At 27.2% G+C, this 20,100-nt stretch overlaps 1 protein-coding gene across 3 annotated transcripts in view; it reads left to right on the top strand.

The window, feature by feature from the left end:
• The first annotated feature begins 522 nt into the window (after positions 1-522).
• The window catches only part of LOC118064506 (endothelial transcription factor GATA-2-like), a 44,826-nt gene continuing 25,248 nt past the window's right edge, over positions 523-20,100 (top strand). For 2 of the 3 annotated variants that reach the window (XM_035079155.1, XM_035079153.1), the window contains exons 1-4: positions 523-932; positions 5,616-6,077; positions 14,375-15,421; positions 18,329-18,474. In XM_035079155.1, the coding sequence (XP_034935046.1) occupies positions 5,897-6,077; positions 14,375-15,421; positions 18,329-18,474 (1,374 nt within the window). In that variant the 5' untranslated portion in view covers positions 523-932; positions 5,616-5,896. Of the gene's footprint in view, positions 933-5,382; positions 5,520-5,615; positions 6,078-14,374; positions 15,422-18,328; positions 18,475-20,100 lie in introns of those variants that run through there. The other variant, XM_035079154.1, reaches the window with a different exon arrangement.

Below are 20,100 nucleotides of genomic sequence, written 5' to 3'. Positions count from 1 at the left end.
AGTATTAAAGCTGATTCTTCTGTAATCCAAGACGTTTAAAACTACAACCGAACAATCAATTACATATCAAAATAATTATTAAAAATTTTCAATAAATAATTTAATAAAATTTCTGTCAATTTTCCGTGCAAATGAAGTTTTATATTAAATATATATAAAAAAAAAAATCTTGCAATCCTTTTAGTAGATAATTCTTGTGTGTGTGTGAGTATACTGATTTTTCATCGTGATGTTATTTATTCATGTGCTGTACATTTTATTTTTGTTCTGGGAAAAGAAAACATTAAAAAAATTAAACAAAGATTTGCGCGTAAGCGGAAGCAACAATGAAGAAAAGAAATGTTGATATAGTGGGATGAGTGAAGTAAACGCCCGCATGAAGGTGGGACTCACGTATTGTAGGCGTTACTACAATAATCCGAACAATCTCGAGTGTATCCGATGATAGTCGAGTGTGGAAGAACGTGGGAGAAACAAGCTGTAGTGTTTTCATGCGCTTTAGTTACGCGCCGGGTGCCACGATAGTTGTGTCAAGGAGTGGTGTGTGCGCGTGTTGTATCCAGAATACAATTAATATCTGACATTATGCACTTATCATTGTTTTTTAAAAACATTTATTATTTTTCGTGATAAATATTTTATATATACACGTTTAATAATACATTAGTAAGTGCATATTGGGCGTTAGTGAATTTTAAAAATTAACTGAGTTAGTTGGTATATGCTAAGGATCAAATAACATTAAACGTGAAGTTTTTAAACTGTTAATAAAAGGTTCCAAAGCTGGTTAAATATTCAAATAAATATTATCACAATGTGCTGTGTTAGTGTACAGTGCAGTGTATTCGTGATAATTTAGTGATTATTTGTATTGATTAATAATTAGCTACATATATTACTAGTTTTACGCTGGGATAAATATCAATTAAAAGGTAAATGTGAATTATTTATTTTAAAATTACGTTATATTATATTTGTGATTATTTTTGATTTATTTAATTTTGAAGTAGGGATTGTATCGACATTTTCTTTAGAGGTTAAATGCACTCTGTGTGTATATTATTGTTGGATATAATAAGTTAATATATCATGTTACCATGCTATCATATTAGTTCTTACAAGTTTACTAGAAAAAAAAAAAAAGGAAAATACTTCCATGAATACTGTTCGTAAAAACAAAAATTTTTGCCAGCTTTGATATAAAAGTGTAAACATCAGAAATGTTCATCTTTTTTTTTTTATGTCAAGATTTCAACTGTCTAATATATGAGTTACTTTTTTTTTTTTTGATTTTCAAATTTTAGGAAAGCCGTTGTTATTTGTAAGCAAGTTAGATAACATAAATTAGATTAGTTTGTAAATAGAAAACAAAAGTTATAAAATATGAATATTTAAAGAGAAAAAAAGTTCGTGGAATAGTTAATTGGGTAAAAAAAAACACTGTTATACATTCAAGCATAAAAAGTACTTATTCAAATTAATTTTTTAATTCAACACTGTTGAAACTTTGTCATAAAAAATATTATATATGCATTTATAATGGTATGCAGTAAATAAACTATAGTGAGGGTAAGAGTGCATTGTATTCACTCTATGGTATGACTATAATTAATTAATACTTAATTACATGAATGTGTTTCTAGGAATATTTCTTAGAAATTTAATGCTTTTATACCATTTTAAGAATAAATAAACTAAAAATTTATTAATCTATGAATAATTATTTATTATATATATTTTTTTTTAATATTTAATAAGCCTAATAAATCTGTAGAAGGGTGTAGATCAATAATATTTCTAAAGTTAAATTGAAAAAGTAACAATAATAAAAAGAATAAAATTGAACGAACGCAAGTTTTGCATAAAGTGTCACTAATGGAGAATATGATGAACCCTTTCTATTATGAATAGCCGTGTACGTATCGTTCAAACTATACAATTTAATTGGTAATTTGCAAGTATAATGTCGTACTAGTTTGTGTTTTCATTTATTAGCCGCGAATTGCCTCTGCTTATGAGTGCAACGACGCATTTAAAATAACTTCTCGAGTGAACCAAGATGCATTCATGAGTGTAGATTGTGTATACTTCATATATGTTGAATACCAGCAAATATATCTCAGTCTTCAGACATAACAGAGGAAGTGTCTATTAGTTGCTCGAGTAGCATCGAGACGTCAAGAAAATAATTTTACGCTTGTAATTAACTTGGATTTATTTCCTGCATACATAAGATATTATATGGTGGAAATCTTTATTAAACTAAAAAAATAACGTCCACACATAAATATTTATTTTGTTGTCAAATAAGTATTATTCAAGGTTGAATTAAAATATTTTATTCTTAATAAAATGTTGCTATTTTAATGAAGTAAGATTTCTTTTAAATGTAATATCAAATTATTTGATTTTTCTGTTTATTTTTGAATGTAATACTTGAAGTAGTACTATACTGCATTTATATAGGTGTATTTCTTTCATACAGCCTTGTATGTTATGCACTTAAGCTATTACTCTCTGAGGCTTTTGAGTCAAATATCCGTTAAAGAAAGGTCTTGGCAGTCTTTTGACCTATTTACGACATCCACTTCATCAAGTTACATTTGTCAGGTGATTTTTAGCCCAGCAGGGCGCGTGCGACGGTCCACATAATTAGATTAAAGTTTCAGGACACTCAAGTGAACGTTGTTAAATGAATGCAAGAATTTCATATTTTTTGATATCAAATTACAGATTTATTATATGTTAAAATCATTAGCTTGGATTTATTTTTTTTCGCATTGAAACAATGCACGTAGTTGAGTTTATTTAAATTGCCAATGAATATATTATATTTATTGTTTTGCCGTCGGAGGATTTTGTAGGATGAAAAAAACGTCGTTTAAATATAAGATTAACTATTTAAGCAAGTTTATATCGGACATGTTGTTAATATTTTGAACAAAAAATATATCTTGATATTTTAATTTACTTTATACATTATAATTAGTTATAATCATGTGATTATCAATTAATGCAAAAACAAAGAGAGTAATTTTGATTTAAACAAATATTTTTGTCTTTCTTTTTGGTATCATAAATATTTCCATGATTAGCCTAGTATTTATTAAACACGTTTCTAATGATAATTTAAATATTCATAAATGTATCTTTATTAATTAACACTGTAATATGGTTTTGTTTATTAAAAAGAACTATTATTTTTTATGTGATTGGTTTTTCAAAGAAAAATTATTGACCAACCGTTATAGTAAGAATTATGAAGGTTGATAGGAAAAAATATGATAGGAAAACTTGAGAAGAAATTAGAAAATATAAGATTTAAAAGTATCTCGTGGTTCAATACATATAATAAAATATTTAAAGTGAATAAAATAATTTATTATTAATATTAAATCACTTTATATTATCGGTTATTCAAATTATCAAAACTATGCCAAGTTTATAATTCATTATTATATACAAATTGTATTGATAATCATTTTTATAGAGAACTAGATTAAAACCTAATTTGAAGTTACTTAAAAATTCCATAGAGTCTATAACCAAATTTAAAATGAAGAAACTAAGTGGTAGTATATATGAAATTGATGACTTTTAAAAAAATTTAACAATGTTAAGTCATCCTAAGAATGAACCGTTTGGCATTTATGACGGTGCTTGTGTAATTATACACACAGAAAGCAAAGGCAGGCGGTTGTTTTTTTTTTTTTTGAAGAATTTAATGTTAAAAAAATTGAATAATCACTTCTCAAGTATATGTTATTTTATATTTAATTTTTTGATTGTTATTAATACTGTATTCTGATAATTTATAATAATCTAATTTAGTTTAAAATTTCAAGTGATTTTTATTACATGTTATTTGGATAAAACATCTTGCCGAAAGTTTTTATTTCAAGTCAAATACAATCGATTATCTAAATCCAATGAGATTGCATCAGGAGAAAGGTCAATAGAGTATTATCGTGAAGATAATGAATCGATATTTCAAGATAATAATATAATATTTTTTATTACAATAAATTTACTTAATCAAAAGTATTTTTAATAATCAATAAATGTATATGATTATAAATACATACTTGTGCATAGTTATTTTTGAATTTGTTCATACATTTGAGACTAATAGATTATTATAAAAATAACATCATTAATGAGCATTGCATTATTATACATTGATGTTTATTCTATTAAACTGATTAGAGTAGATAATTCACTTAATACTATAACCAACCAATCGAATTTAATTATATGAATCACGTTAACGACTGATGATGACTTTATCCCAAATATCAAAATTACTGAAATATAATTATTGTTGTCGTAGAACAGAAACTAGTGTCCAATATAATTTTTTTATAATTATCTAGTATATTGTGACATAAATTAATGTAGATTAATCTGTGTAATAAGAACTTGTCGAATACAATACTGCATAAATACATACCAGTGAGTAGATATGTGCGGGCCTTGAATTAAGTGATTGTCAACATGTTATCTTTTATGGTTTTCTTTCCGTATCTCTTATACTTATTGGTATGATTGATGAATTCAGTTTAATGACGTTATCAAAAAATATTTCAGTGATAATATTAACTATATAGTAGTGTAGGATACATTGATTTAATTATAATTAGTAAAAATTATTTCCAAAATTTTATCACTGATTCATTTATCCATTGTATGTTTACTTTCGAAAAAGAGAAAAGTATCATTAACGTTTGTTTTATTATAGATTTTCTATTTTCCACGAAATACGATTTCTATTTCTAAAATTAAAAATTAATTATAAGTTTATGAGTTCAGAAAACTCAAATTATTTTAATTTATGAGTTTGATATTTTGATTTTAAAATTCACTTTTATTTTTTATTTGACAAAAAAAGTTTATCAGATTATACAATTTAGATACCTTATCCTTCAATGTTCTAAAGTGTTTTAATTATATTAAATTTATTGTTTAAACAAGAAATGGATTTTTTAAGTAAAAATTATTTTAATAACAGAGTAATTTCGAGATGTTTTTGATAAAATGTTGTTAGTCCGACGCATAGATAAATTTACAATATACAGTATAACATTCTTTCTGCAATGAATAAGAATAATTATTATATCATTTAATTTTCAATTTTATTTAAAAATGTCTTATTGAATTATAATTAAAATGGCAAATTAAATAATGACGAAATATTTAATTTTAATGATTGAAGTACAAAAAATGATTTTAAAAGAGTATCTGGCTGTTTTTATTTGAACTGTTTTATCTGATATTAGCTGTTTTCGATGACTTTGGTAGATGTGAACAAGGACTTTTGATTAAATATTTTTTGATATCAACGCTGTTGTAGAAAGATTGCTTGTTCCCCTTTATAAGGAAATCATTTGCCCAATTATAGACAGGTAGATTGACTACGTGTTATCATGTTTCTGATTCTATTTTACTTTTGATTAAGACATCGATTTCAGATATTCATTTAACTTTGGGAATACTGTTAATTTTGACATTCTTAAAATATTGTAATTATCAAAAAATTATTATTATTATTATTATTAAAAATTTAATAATTTTAATTATAATTAATATTAATAAATATTTTTTTTCTTTCTTTTCAGGGCAATTCAAATTCTTGATTCAACGCCTGCTAAATAAATAAGGACTTATGAAATTTGTAGTGATATTGTTTCGAGGACATGGTCCTCAAAAATTATAGCGTGTATTAAATGCATTTTTTTCTTTAATTTTTGTTTTTAATTTTTTAAAAACAAATAGTGTGCTTTCTGTAAATACATAGTACACATTTTACTACTTTTCTAGTCGTGGATAATTTTTTTATCTATAAATTGAACGAGCGCTTAAACGCTCGCAATTAAAAGTTATAAAAATTCTGGACATAATGGACATGAGTAGTGAATCAAGTGCGGCGCGCTGGTATGAACCGCCAAGAACAACTTTAGAGTCCGGAACAGGAAGTAGTGGAGTTCCTGGAGTAGTTGGCAATCCTGATTATAGAAGTTATTATCCTCATGCAGGACCAACTCCTCATCATCCAGCAGCAGCTGCCCATTATGCTCACAGTGAGTATTTATAATACTTTATTTATTACTTGATAAAATTCTCAAATACCTAAACCCTTCTAAAAAAAAGATAAAAAAAAAAAAGAAGTTATTCAATTAAATAAATTTAGAATCAGGCACTCATTTTATTTGCAAAGAATTTTAAGCCATTACAATTGGTATCCGATTGCTAAAGCAATATTTCAGGTTAAATTTATTCAAATTGTTATACACCTAAAATTTTACTCTCTATTTACTCAAAAAAATTTAAATTAAAAATCTTTCGCAAATTATCATACATAAATAACTTTTGCTTTTAAAATAAATTCAACTTCTTCATGATTTTTCTTCATTACCATTTTCTATGTATTATATACTTTAATACAAATTAACATTACTAAGCTCATTATAAATGTGATAATTTTATGAAGTTTAAATAATACTTAACGCATCAAGTAGCAACTTTTTAGTATATATTCACTAATGAATCGCATAGGCGTATATCTTAGTTGTGCCTAGACTGATGTTTCATACCATTGGTCTTTCTTGAAGTAGATTGAGAGATTATCAGGTCGATCACCCTTCTCGATTTTCTCAGATTTTTGTTGGCATGTGCCAAGTATTTAACACGCTTCGCTGTAACGAGTACAGCGTCAATGCTATCACGATTTCGCATCCGACTCCTTATTTACTCTTCTTATGCTTCCCCACTCAACTTTCTGCTCAGTAAAATATTACCGAGGGAGCGTGATTCAATTCCGGACAGCCTGGCGATTCGTAGAAATGCGGCGCTGACCATCATACAGCGTGATTGCATTTAAAGAAATAAACATACTGAAACCGAGAAGACACCATAAGAAAAAGAATGAAAAAGGGAAGAAAAAAAAAATTCTATCTACGCAACTCGAAACTTGATCTAGCCGCATGGCCCTTGGAACGCGATATCCCTGATTTTTGCCGACATGCGTGCATCATATACCTCAACAGTTATGTGTATCTACTATACGTTAAAAGATGTGTATCGAATATTTAATACTACTGGTTAAAAAATACTGAAAATAGTATCTATTATTCTAAATAAAATCTATCTTATTTTATACAGAGAAAAATTAGTCATTCTTCTAGTGTGAATATAAATACAGTATGTAAAGCAATCAACTATTTTGCCTTCAATTTCTGACACATCATATTCATTTTTACATTAGTGTTGATTCCAATAAAAACACCCTTACAACAATCCGAAATATCTACTTAAATTACTCTTCATCTTTTGTGCCAATTTTTTGATATCAAAATAATTTTTATTCTAGCTTAATAGTTTTAATTTTATGGAGAATAATTTTAAAGAAGTAGGCTACTTTATCGTATTCATGATTAAGTTGTAGAGCAATCAAATATTTAATTTATTATCAACATTACCTACTTACATTTATTTATTATGCAGACAAGTAATTTTTGCTTTAATTATTTTTTCTAACAAGTAATACATGGATTTTTACTTTATTTTTCTCAATGTTTATATTAATGAAGAGATCACAGAAAATAGAAAGTAAATATAATTAACACCGATGATGCAGACGTGAATGACTTCAAGTTTTTTTTTCGTTTGAAATAGAAGAGGTTTTTAATTAGTAAGAAATTAATTCATTAACAGACTAAATTGTTTTTAACGATCAACAAATACTTCATAAGGTTATTAGAATATTGAGTTATAAAAAATAAACTATGTCATATTTAATTTATCGCCTTTTATATATATATATATATATATATATATATATATATATACTAAATCGATATTGGTTTGCGGTGGTAAAATAAAATATTTATTAATGATCAATAAACACGTATTCTGTGGCGCTGCTTAGCTGTAGATTATTGATGGTATCCAAACTGTCAATTTCATAAAAGGAATAAAGGTTGTATTTCCAAGTAAAAATCTGACTAACTTACACTTGTATCAACCCAAACCAGACAGGCATAATGAACAGACGCCCTCGCAAGATGAAATTCGAGCGTATTTTGCTAAAATTTTATATTTGTCACGCATTTATCTGCTACGTATGTTTAGTTTAAACTACTCAATCTAAATTTCTTATTTAAAATTATAATTTGCCAATAATTTTTAATGTCTAACGAAAATAATTTAACCATTACCATCATAAAGCTAGAACAAAAACATTCCAAACTATTCAAGTTGAAGTCTGAACTGTCATTCTAATATCAAGCTCATAAAGTACCTAAAAAAATCACTGGGATTTTTTTTACAGTTTTTAATGTTTAATAAGACTTATTGATTATTAATAAATATTTTCCACCATCACGAAACCTTCTGGTTAATATGTATAAATAAATGTTTATAGTTTTAAAAGGTTTCAGTTTCCACCTATATTTGAAGAGGAATGATGATGATATTTTTTTTTGTTGATTTTATTCATCAGATTTCGATGTTACATTTGATTGATCATGGTAATACATCGACACTTTATAAATTAATGTCAACTGAAGAGGTTTTTAAATCAATCGATGAATTATTATTACTACATAAATTTCATTTGTCGTAAAGTTGAATTGAGCTGCATTATTTTTAACGAAAGAATAAGTTATAATGGTATGTGAAATAGCAATAAGTGTATATGTATAATATAAAGTATGTGAGAGAATATGCACTGATTCGCGGTTCTGTCGACGCCATCTTGTGCAAATGTACACGGCAACCGAAGGCGGAGCTAAGATAATACTTCCGAGGGGGTCATGTTTCCATCTTTTGTTAACACAATTCGACTTTATACATTTGATGTTAATTTTGTTTTCTTTCTTTTTAATAGTTGGATTATTGTTGCAGTTTAACTGTATGAAGTGTTTATTTATTCATGAAATGCATTTAGTTGCATCAAAATAAATCCTAACCCTCGGATAGTCTGACAAATATGTCATTAAAAATGCATGTAGTCTTGAAGAATAGTGAATTTTTAATTATTAGTATTTCTAATCAGTTGAAAGACTAATTTTTTTTTGTGATCATCCGTTTTTGGATGTCCGACGATCAAATTTAATACGACGCGTCCGTTTTGTCATGTCAGAGTTTATTTTATAATCGAAACTCTGATCATTTCCAAGTTGGTTGAATCAATTTCCTTTGAGGTCTAGTCTTGGTGCATATGAATTTGAAAATTTTGTTGCTTTACTTCAATTAGACTTTTTCTTTCCATAAAACAAAATGCTCTAAGTTTGAAAGAAGTTTTCACAAGCAAAAAAATGTCTGCGTCATATTGTTTTTTTTTTTTATTTAAATAATTTTTAATGTAGCTGAAAATTAACTTGCGATGATTTTTTTTTTTAAATTACAAAAAAGCTTGCAACATTAGTAGACTTACTGAGAAGATACTTTGCCAAACCTGACATGCATAAATAGAAGTATCAAATTTAAGCTTTGAAGATGCTATTAATTAACAGCTTAGATTAGAATACTATCGCCGTATGATCTAGAATTAGATCAATTGGCTTAAAATGTAATACTACATGTGTATTTATAGATTTTAATGATAATGATGTATTGTTTTAAAAAAATTTAAATTTTCATTTTGCAACCCAAATGTTTTATTAAAATCAGCATTTTTTTATTTAGTATCAAATTGCAAATATCTTTCTGGGAATTGAACAAAATTAATTAACTGCTCATTCTAATTTAAAAAAAAAAAAACAACTACGATTGCAACTTTTTTTCCAAGTGTAAATAATAGCTGATCAGAATCTTGTATACTTAAGGCGTTACATTCTTGATAAGAGTCCTTTGGAATCCAAAGCATTTCTGATGTGGTCCTTAGTTCAATCCTGATAATTTTTTGCTTCAATGATAGATATACTTGTTGGAAAAAGTTACTAAATATAAATCAAGGAATACTTTGATTTTAAAGCAATGAGAATTTTATTTACTTGAGACTCTTGGAAGGTGGACACACGATCTATTGTCAAAAGAAATCTATTAACTGTGACTTGCAAATGTTTTCAAAGATTTCAATGAATCCTTTGTGTCCTTTAATGGACACACGTTCGGTTATAATACCGTTAAAAATTTCCAAAAGAACTTTCCTAAAAAAATTATATTACATTTCTGGTTTGGATTAAGTGAAGAGTTTGAATATCTTCCAACCAAACATCATGTTTTCAAAGGACTCATTTTTTTTTTTTTTTATGTTTAATATAAACAAATATTCTAATACTACTGAAAATAATTAATGTTTGAATATAACTATACAAAATAATAGTTGTTTGAATTTGATAAAAGGACTGGAATTAATTTATAAACTAGCGTGAAACTTCTTTCATTATGATTAATCTTGAAACGCAATGAAGTGAGACGCAATATGTTATATTATTATGCATAAGAAAATGATAAAGTTCATACTGAAACATTCAATTGTTGTGTTAGGAGTGTATGAATACTACTCACAGAACGGAAATTGCTTTCGACTTCGCATTGTAATCTTAAGATCTAATTAGATAACTACAATAAAATGTGAGTTTTCATAGATATTTTATTCAAAAAACTTCTTTATTTTAAATAGTTTTCTGATTTTTAAATTACTAATGGTTAAATTTAGTGGCAAAAGTGAATACAATGCATGAAGTACTATCATACTTTCATGGATTTTACCTTGACTTGATTCAACTTTTTTTTTTTTCGTTATTGATTAAGAATATTAATTTAATATAATGCAATACAAATATACTATTATTCAATAAGTAATTAAAATTAATACTGACACTGATATTATTCAGGAGAATATAGATTTAAACTTTCAGAATTCCTTTACCAACATTACTTGACTTCTCTGCTAGAAGTGATCAAGTAGGAAGTCATTTTGAAGTTTAATTACGACATTTCCTATCTTCAACTTCAATTTAAATCTATAAATTTTTGTGAATGATTTAACAAGTAAAAATGGAAACTAAAATATCGATTAAAATATCATTAAATCTTATCACTTTTATAGAAATAATCAAGTGTAGTTTGATAGTTAGTATTAAGAATATAGTATCAATCAGAGAAAGAGTTTGTATTATATTTTAAATAAAAAAAATAAAATATATAAAAAAAAATTCATTCATATGACAAGATTAAAATATTTGTCATTTATTTATTGTATAGTATAACAACTTTGTTTACAAGAAAAAGTTTTAATCTCAATACTTGAAAAAACTTTTTTATAATCTTTCGATTTGAAACGACATGCTACAAATAATACTATTGTAAAATTCACCAATGCTATTCTCTCTGTGGATAAGATTAAAAATTCAAAGACAAAGATTGAACAGAGCATTAAATATTCAAGTGTATTTTATATTTCGCTATCATGACAAAGTTTCTTTTTTGCCACGCTTCTACTGGAAGTTGAAACTTGCTTCTTGAGTAGATGTTCGAAAGTGACATTCTACCCCGTCGAAAGATATATTTTATTCCATGTAGAAGAACAAAAATTCATTTGTGCCAGAATACAAACCAACACTCTTTCAGATACAGAAAAAAAAAACACGCCAATGTTTAAATATGGTAAAGCAAATTTTAGCTTCATATGATGACCGGAAAAAAAAGGGATATTGATTTAAGAAACATATATAATAAAGACATTAATGCCACCCTAATCCATAAAAGCTTCTGATAATTTCATGTCTGAACTAAAATGTTTTATTTTATTTCAAAATTCTTTTTTTTTATCTACAATGCAATATTTTTCTCATTGTAAAAACACTGATAGTTAGAAACTAATTATTTTACTTGAATTTATTATCATTACACCTGTGTTGTTACTATTTATTAATTACTAATTATAGGTGATATAAATCAATTGTATGCATTGAAACACGTGTGCTTATATCAAACACTATAAAACGAAGTATTATTATAAAGTTCTTCAAGCCATAATAAATAAAATGTTTTCATCAGTTGATGAAATGTAGGAAATTTAACTTCAAATCTTTGCAGTTAACTTCTCAATAGATAACATTGTAAATATGTAGTTGTTTTATTTGATAAATGTCCGTGTTTGTAATAATTATGTAGATAAATTCTTCCAATGATATATTGACTAGCATATCTATTTAAATATTTCATTAATATCGATTAGTATTTATTCTGGATAGAAAATACTTTTCATTCTTTTAAATATCTTTGGTTCACAGCAGCGCGGTACGGAAATCGCACGTCTCAAGTACGTGATCGATTCTTTGATGGAGAAAGGTGGCGGCAACAGCAAACATCGTTCTTTGCGATGCATGACGCGCGATGCATCCAGATTTATTTCGCATAAAGAATGAGAGGAATGGATTTTTAAATATTTAAAATTATGTATTTACGTTTTGTCATTAGCCATAGTGTGTATTATACTCTCAACTTCATAATTTATATATCTTAAAAAAGTTTCAATTTATGCACTAGAAATTATCATATTATTGTTCTCAAGATATATTGAGGGTTAATATCAAAGATAATTACGGTTAATTTTCCATAAAGGCATATTAAAATTTTTTATGTCTTCAAAAGTGTTAAGAATGTCTGCAAAATGCAGTAGACTGTGTCTAGAAGCCTAAAATTATATCCGTTTTTATGAGTATTGATTTAACAAATATAAGTTTTGCAGTGTACAGAAATTAGAAATTTTTTTCAAAAAAATTTAAATGAATTTCTACCATGGGTTTCAGCAGCGTCGGGCAGTCTGGAATTGATACTACTTTGTATTACTGACAGAAAAAAAGCATATCATTACATGCGAATTTGTTTATTGAAAAAACTAATTGACATTCTTATTCATGCAAATACATCTGAATATAAATTTATAAAACTAATTGAAAATGAATTATTTACGAGGATAAATATTTATTGATTGTAATTTATTTAAAAAAAAAACAAAGAAGAAATGAAGAAAAGAATTTCTGAAAAAAGAAATTTATTTTTGATCAACTTTTTTATCTACAATAATTATTTTTAATATTTAATTTTCTAATAAAAAAAAATAAATTTATAAATAAAATATTAATTTATTAATCTTCTAATTTTTAATGTGATTCCAGTAAATAATATTCGGTTTGATTCAATTCAGCTTGATGTCATTTTATTCATCAAGTTTTTATTTATTGATTTTTATTTGGTAATTTAACGGTAATAATGACTTTTACACGATCTGTAGGATGAAAACATCGTTGTCGAAGAAATTTTCAAAAAATCCAGCATTCTTGAACTTTTTTAAACTTTTTTCTGGAGATAGTTCATTAGTACCACAAGTTCAAAGTAATCTTTAACGTAATAAATTTTCCCTATATATGGCAATAATGGTATGTCATGGTGAGGCGTGATACCTTACTCGTGATGTGACTGATTATGAGCCAATTTCTTTTAACATGTGGCCTATTTTTTGTAAAAAAAAAAAAAGCTTATCGTGCTAACAAATGAATTATCTTGACACTTGAAAAATATGTGAAGTGAATCGTTGAAGCGATTATCGTGATGGCTATGCGCAGCAAGGCGTCGCGACGCTAAGTCTATGCCATCGCGTGATTGCAAATTTAAGTTCCAATGTTTTCTTTTTACCGTGTGAGTTTTTTTTTACTCTCATCGTCCACCCACTTACTTTCTTTTTCCTGAGAGAGGCATTCGAATGGAAAAAATTCCTTCTCGTTTGGTGTCGACTCGGCACGCGGCTCGCTTTACCTGGGCTTACCTGGCACGGAGGCGCGAGCGTGCAAGATCGATATATTGAGCGTTTCTTGCCAGGTTGCATTTGCCACCTTCATTGCGCAAAAGGTTTATGTTTAAAATTTCTTTCGTTAATTCTAGTTTGTTTGGTATACTCATTAAAATTAACAACCGATTTTCTATTAATTATACCTTATAATTGATAATCATTAGTCATTTTTTAATTGTTATTCTACAAAGTACAATCCTCAGGGTAATGATATTAAAAATAATGAGGCTTTAATACAATTATATTCAACATTACATCCAATATATTGCCATATTATGTTTATATTTAATTATTAATTTTATTTAATGGACTCTGGCTTATGCTAAGCAATTTTTTAAACCAATTTTGATAAATAATCAAAGCTTATCCATTTTTGCATAGTTAGCTAGAGCTTTTTTCTAGTCTGTCTTTCTCTTATAAATGACTTATTGGAGTAAAAAAGACACATGTTGGGTAGATGATATTGAAAGGAAGAGAAAGAGAGAGTTATATTTGATTTTTCTAAAGAGATAAGCAGATATTTTTTTTTTATTGTTAATTAAATGATGAAATGAATAACTGTTATTTATTTTTTAGGCAGAATGTCAGGTAGTGGAGTACCAAGTGGACCAGTGAGCCAAGTTTGTCGTCCACATTTCCATGGGCTTCATCCCTGGCTATCTGGAACTAGTGCGGATGGATCCAAACCTTGGGCATTCTCAACAACAGCATCAACTGGTGGTAGTGCTGAGGATAAACCCCAAAGTCCACTGGGATCTTCTTTACCGCCAAGTACTGTAAGCTTATCCAGTCACGTAGGAAATGGTAGTACGACAGGTAGCCATCACCTTTTTTCTTTTCCACCTACACCACCAAAAGATGCTACTCCAGATAGTATAACGACAAGTACAAGTTCTAGTACGAATAACAATTCTTCAGCTAGCAATAATAACAGTAATAGTACGAATAATAATAATGGAAGCAATGGACTGGGTTTAAGTGGTGGTAGCAGTGAATACCAAGCAGCAGTAGCCCACGCAGCTGTTATGGGTGCATTTATGCATCACCAAGATACTTTAGGAGCAACTTCAGGGGGTTCTTGTGACGTTAAGCCTTCGGTAATGTTAAGTCATCATCATGGAGCTCCTTCACCACCACATCAACACAATGGTGGTAATGGAAGTTCGAGTCAAGTGAAACAACGTGAAGGTAATAATCAATCAGGAGCAACAACTGGCAGCAATGCAGTTAACAGTCAACCGTCGGCAAACCAACAAGCGAACACTACTCAACAACAGCAACAGGATTACCAAAATCCTGGCAGTGCAACTTCGCCTTCATGCCGAGACTCCTATCATTCAACTTCCCATCATCACCATCATCATTCAACTTCCAGTTCCCAATATGATCCAACAGCTAACGCGTACAATATGTATCAACATCTCCAGTATCCTACACATCACGCCCACAATCCTCACAATAGTTCGTCGCTCTTCTCCGCTTCCCATCACGCAACCACAGGCGTACCCGGTGTCAGTCCTGAAGCCAAACTTCTTGGCTCTTCACACGGCAACACCCCCAATTCACCCAGTTCCCAACAACAGCAGCAGCAAAAGCCGAGGAACAAATCCAGAACGTCCGCCGGTAAGCGGCATTTCTTTCTTCTTTTATGGTTTAACTCTTATTTATTTTTTATATTACATACATCTTTTATTTCTTTCTTTTCACTTATGCTTGGTTTATGATTTACTAAACATCTTTCATTGCCTTTTTGTTATATATTTTCACCAATTATTTATCAATATTATTCATTCATTTTTCAATTTGTTTACCTCGTATCTTTTCATTTAACTCACATGAGCTGATTAAACAAAAAACATACATTATAACTTATCTGTAAGTTATAGTGTATAATCTGTTTGATATATCACAGATATATTGTATTTATTATATCATTATAAAATCTAGTCAAACATTGTAATCAGTTCATAGAATATTTTATTAATTATTTATATTTATATTATTCACTTTTATATCATTTGTTTTGATTTTTTTTTTTTTTTAATTTTTTTATTATGAGTTTTAATATTTGTTTTTGAAGAAATAGCCGGTATTGGACGATAACACTTTTTTTTTTTTTGTATTTTGTCTCACATATATGACCTATTTTGAGTGGCACATACAAAAACGCGCGCACTATTATATTACGTGAAAAATATTTCATAAAATAGGATTTTTAATGTTAAAATATAATACGCAAAGCAATAGAACACAACACGAAAGCACATTTTTGCGATGTGGTGTGGCTGAAATTTGTTTCACCAGCAATCATCCACATATTCCAATTATTGTGGTTTAAATGTTTTTTCATTTATTTATTGGATATTTTATTAAAAAATAATTATGCAAAACCTTAAATATAAAATTAGTTACTTATAATAATAAACTATACCTTGTAAAGTGAAAACATGTGATTACTGCAGTATTGTAATTACATGAGTAGGTCAATTTAAGATAAAATAAAATATCCCTAATTCTGCCAACAATGGATTAACAGTTGCGATAGCACGTTAATTAAATTCTCTTTCAACACATGCCCCACGTATTCGGTCTGCCGTAACAAAATGAAAATGAAGACACCGTAAAAACTAGGTAGTAATGAAGAAAGAAACGAAAATAGGTCTATTTTTCTTAATTTATTCAATGTGTGAGAACTTTACTTCTAAACAAAAAGAAAATTCCAAGAAAAATAAAAATAAAAAAAACGTCTGATTGCATAATAATTCAATGTTTCTCATTAGTTTATTTATTTTTCCAATTCGTGTAAACAAAAATATGAATTTCATAATTAATTATCTAACAAATTTTGCAAAAAATTTTCCTTATTGATTTTTTAAAATTAAAGCACAAAAATAATCTAAAAATTAAAAAATTAAATTCATGCATTTAGTTAGTAAAAGTTTTACGACATTTTGTTTAATTAATTTTCGATAATTTCACTGATAAAAATCAAAATAGTTGAACTTACTATCATGTGTAAACATCTCATAGCTAAGTATTTTTATTGCAAACATCCAAGTACTTTGACTTAAAAGATTACACATCATATTAACATAAATTTTATTCTCCGTTTATTGTAGTTTGAAACTAACAATGGTGAGGTTAATTTTATCCTTTTTCAAAAAATAATATCAATTCATTCCTTTATTAAAATGTTATTCCTATTTTTTCTAGTCCAACGTAACCATTTTATTCTAACTTGAATAAATAAATTCAACCAAGTCCACTAAAATCGTTTTTTTTTTCTTTATTATTTTTGTCATATAAGTAAGCTTCTTTTATTTTAAATCCAAATGAAAATAATTTCTATTCAAAGGAATTTAAAAGTTTAAAAATTTTTAGTTTTGATTAAAATACTTTTATACAATGCTACATTGATAGCTGTTGTAAGGATGGACACATTGGAAAGAAGAGACGCTGCTTATGGTTTGACAAAACATATTTTAAAATAAAAATAATGAAAGAGATAATTAATCCATGGATCATTTTCCTTCTATTCATATTTTCAATCCATTTAATGAACAAACCATATCCCAAAAAAACACGATTTATAGTGGCTCCTGTTATTCACCATTAACAACAAAAAAAAAAATAGTACATTGATACATTCCTCTAATAAATTTCTGCTTTTGCTCTGGTACTCGCTTATTGGTATGTCGGCAATGCATGTGAGTTAAATTTACTGTTGTTTTCCAAATAACAAAAAGAAGAAAATGTTTAGTAAATTTTGATTAACCATATACTTTTGTTGCTTCCTTTAAAAAATATTATTTACACTGAAAGAAACCCAAGCCGAAAAGTGTTAAGGATCAGATCAGAAGTGCTTGATATACGTGTTAATGTCTTACAGAATTAAGGATTCCTGTATTGTATAGTAGTAGTTTTCAACTTGGAAATCGAAATAGTTGGATTTACTATCATGTAATTTCTTGTTTAACATCCCAGAGTCCTTTGATAATTACGACTTAATTATAAAATGATGAATGGTAAATTAATTCATGATAGTACATTCAGATATTTTTCTCTTTCTTTCAGTGTAAGTACTACTTCTGATCTTATAAAAAAACCTATAAACTAACAAACTCACTTATTTCTTCTTTTTCACTCTCTTATATAAATGGTTGAGTGAAGTAATTGTGAAATAATAGATATAAAAATATTTATTTTTCAAAATTATTTCCTCTAGAATTATCTAGTGAATATATATATCATTATTGATGTAGCTGGTTGAAGAGGCAATATTTTTTTATTCTCCAATGAATTTATAATAATGTATATCTACTTTTTTCTGAGTTGTTTTACAATGTTTCGTTCTATTTTTTATCACTTAAATAATCAAAAGTCTTGATCGATAATGAAATATATGTCACTAGCCAATGTTTAATTGTTCACAATTGTTAGTGGTCTGATGAAATGTTATTGTTTTAGCTTAAAATAATTATTTGAGATGTAAAAAATAAATACTAAATAAAAGTTTAACAATTTCTATAGAGGGACGAGAGTGTGTCAATTGTGGAGCAACTTCGACACCACTTTGGAGACGAGATGGTACGGGGCACTATCTTTGCAACGCTTGTGGACTTTATTATAAAATGAATGGACAGAATCGTCCATTAATTAAACCTAAGAGGAGATTGGTAAGTGTTTTAATTATTAAATTATAACATATACATACCTGTAGGATATATTTAATATTATTACATTTGTAATGAAAGTTTTATGAATACTTGGTCATAAATAATCATCTTGGTAATAAGTCAAGTACGATGATTGATAGAGAAAAACTCATTAGTCATATTAATTTATTTCTTATTTTCAATTATAATTTTTTATGTTATTTGAAATTTAATATTATAGGTCAACACCTTTTTATTTAGTTTATTCATTTTAATAATTCAATAATTTCCTTATTTTCATTTTGTGAATGTCATTTCTGTCCATTTCATTAATTTTAATTATTAATTGTCACGAAATATTAATTATGATAAAAACTATTAGTGTTGAATATGAAAGAGATTATAGCATTTCTTCAAATAAAAAAATCGTCAATTCAAAGCTCAAATATTGTGACAGGAGGATGAGACTTAGACACGCCCATCAATTCGTCACTTTGTTGAGGGTCGGGAATTCACGTGTGTACTCATATCACGCTTCACCAAAATTATTTTTTCTTGTTTATGCTCTTGACATAACGAATCAATGTGCCACAGAGTACGTTACCACATTTAATCAAGTATGAATCGGTTTTGAGTAACAATTACACGTGTCTGAAATTATCTAACAGTAATTAACTCCATTTAAATTCAAGATTATTTTTAAGTAGAAAAAATCATCAGTCTTTATATAAATAAAAATATTAAATACTATAATTTATATTATTGAAGCAATATTCATCGTTCGATTTATTATTTAACAACAAAATATATTTAAATTTGGAAACAATTCATCACTTATATTCTAAGTGATGGGCTTTAATATAAAATAAAAGAAATATGGAGAATTTTTGTTTATTGTTGGATTAGAATAAAAATAATCATTTTAGAATTTACATTAAGAAGTAAAAGTATTTTATTAAAAAAAAAATTGCTAAATAGAAAATAATTTTCAAGAGCTCAACTTTTCAATGTGAGTAATTTTTTGAATGAATATTTATAACTGAGAAAGTATAGTATTATGAAAAATCAATTCAATAGACAAACTAAGTATATGTTAGATAAAATTAATCTGTCGTATTAATTTACATCTAAAGATATTCGTGAAAATTCAATTCATTTGATATCATTGATGCAAATATGGTATGATTAATGATTTTCTTTTAAACTCTTTTAAACGAATCAGTGAATAATCACTAAACTGGAGTTGTTTTCACTGATTCCGTTTTTTAGGAGAAAAGAAAAGTTTTTTAATTCAAGTATTCTTTAATAAACAATTGTTCTCCAGTACCTGGAGTATTTAAAATATCAAAAGTATTTAAGCACAAATTATTGATGAATTTGGAACTAAAGTTCTTCCAAGTCTGTTTTTTTCTTTCTCTCTTTAATATGTATTTTATATTTAACTTTGTTAAAAAAAAATTTAAAGTTCATTATATACAAACGAGTCAAACAAGTACACTTTAATTTATTGCGCTTTCATTTAATTTATGTCTAAGAAACAATCGCGTGTTTTTTTGCTCTAGTGATTAAAAAGTAAAATCTTATATGTAATGGTGTTTATATAGTACATAAAACTTTTGCGTGATTCTTATTTAGAAAAAGGAAAAT

This window comes from Chelonus insularis, unplaced genomic scaffold, assembly GCF_013357705.1.
Source record: "Chelonus insularis isolate UGA/USDA-ARS -01 unplaced genomic scaffold, ASM1335770v1 contig_235_pilon, whole genome shotgun sequence".
NCBI classification, from domain to species: Eukaryota; Metazoa; Arthropoda; class Insecta; order Hymenoptera; family Braconidae; genus Chelonus; species Chelonus insularis.
Note: the sequence above shows the minus strand (reverse complement) of the source record. Positions and strands in the feature narration are given on the sequence as shown.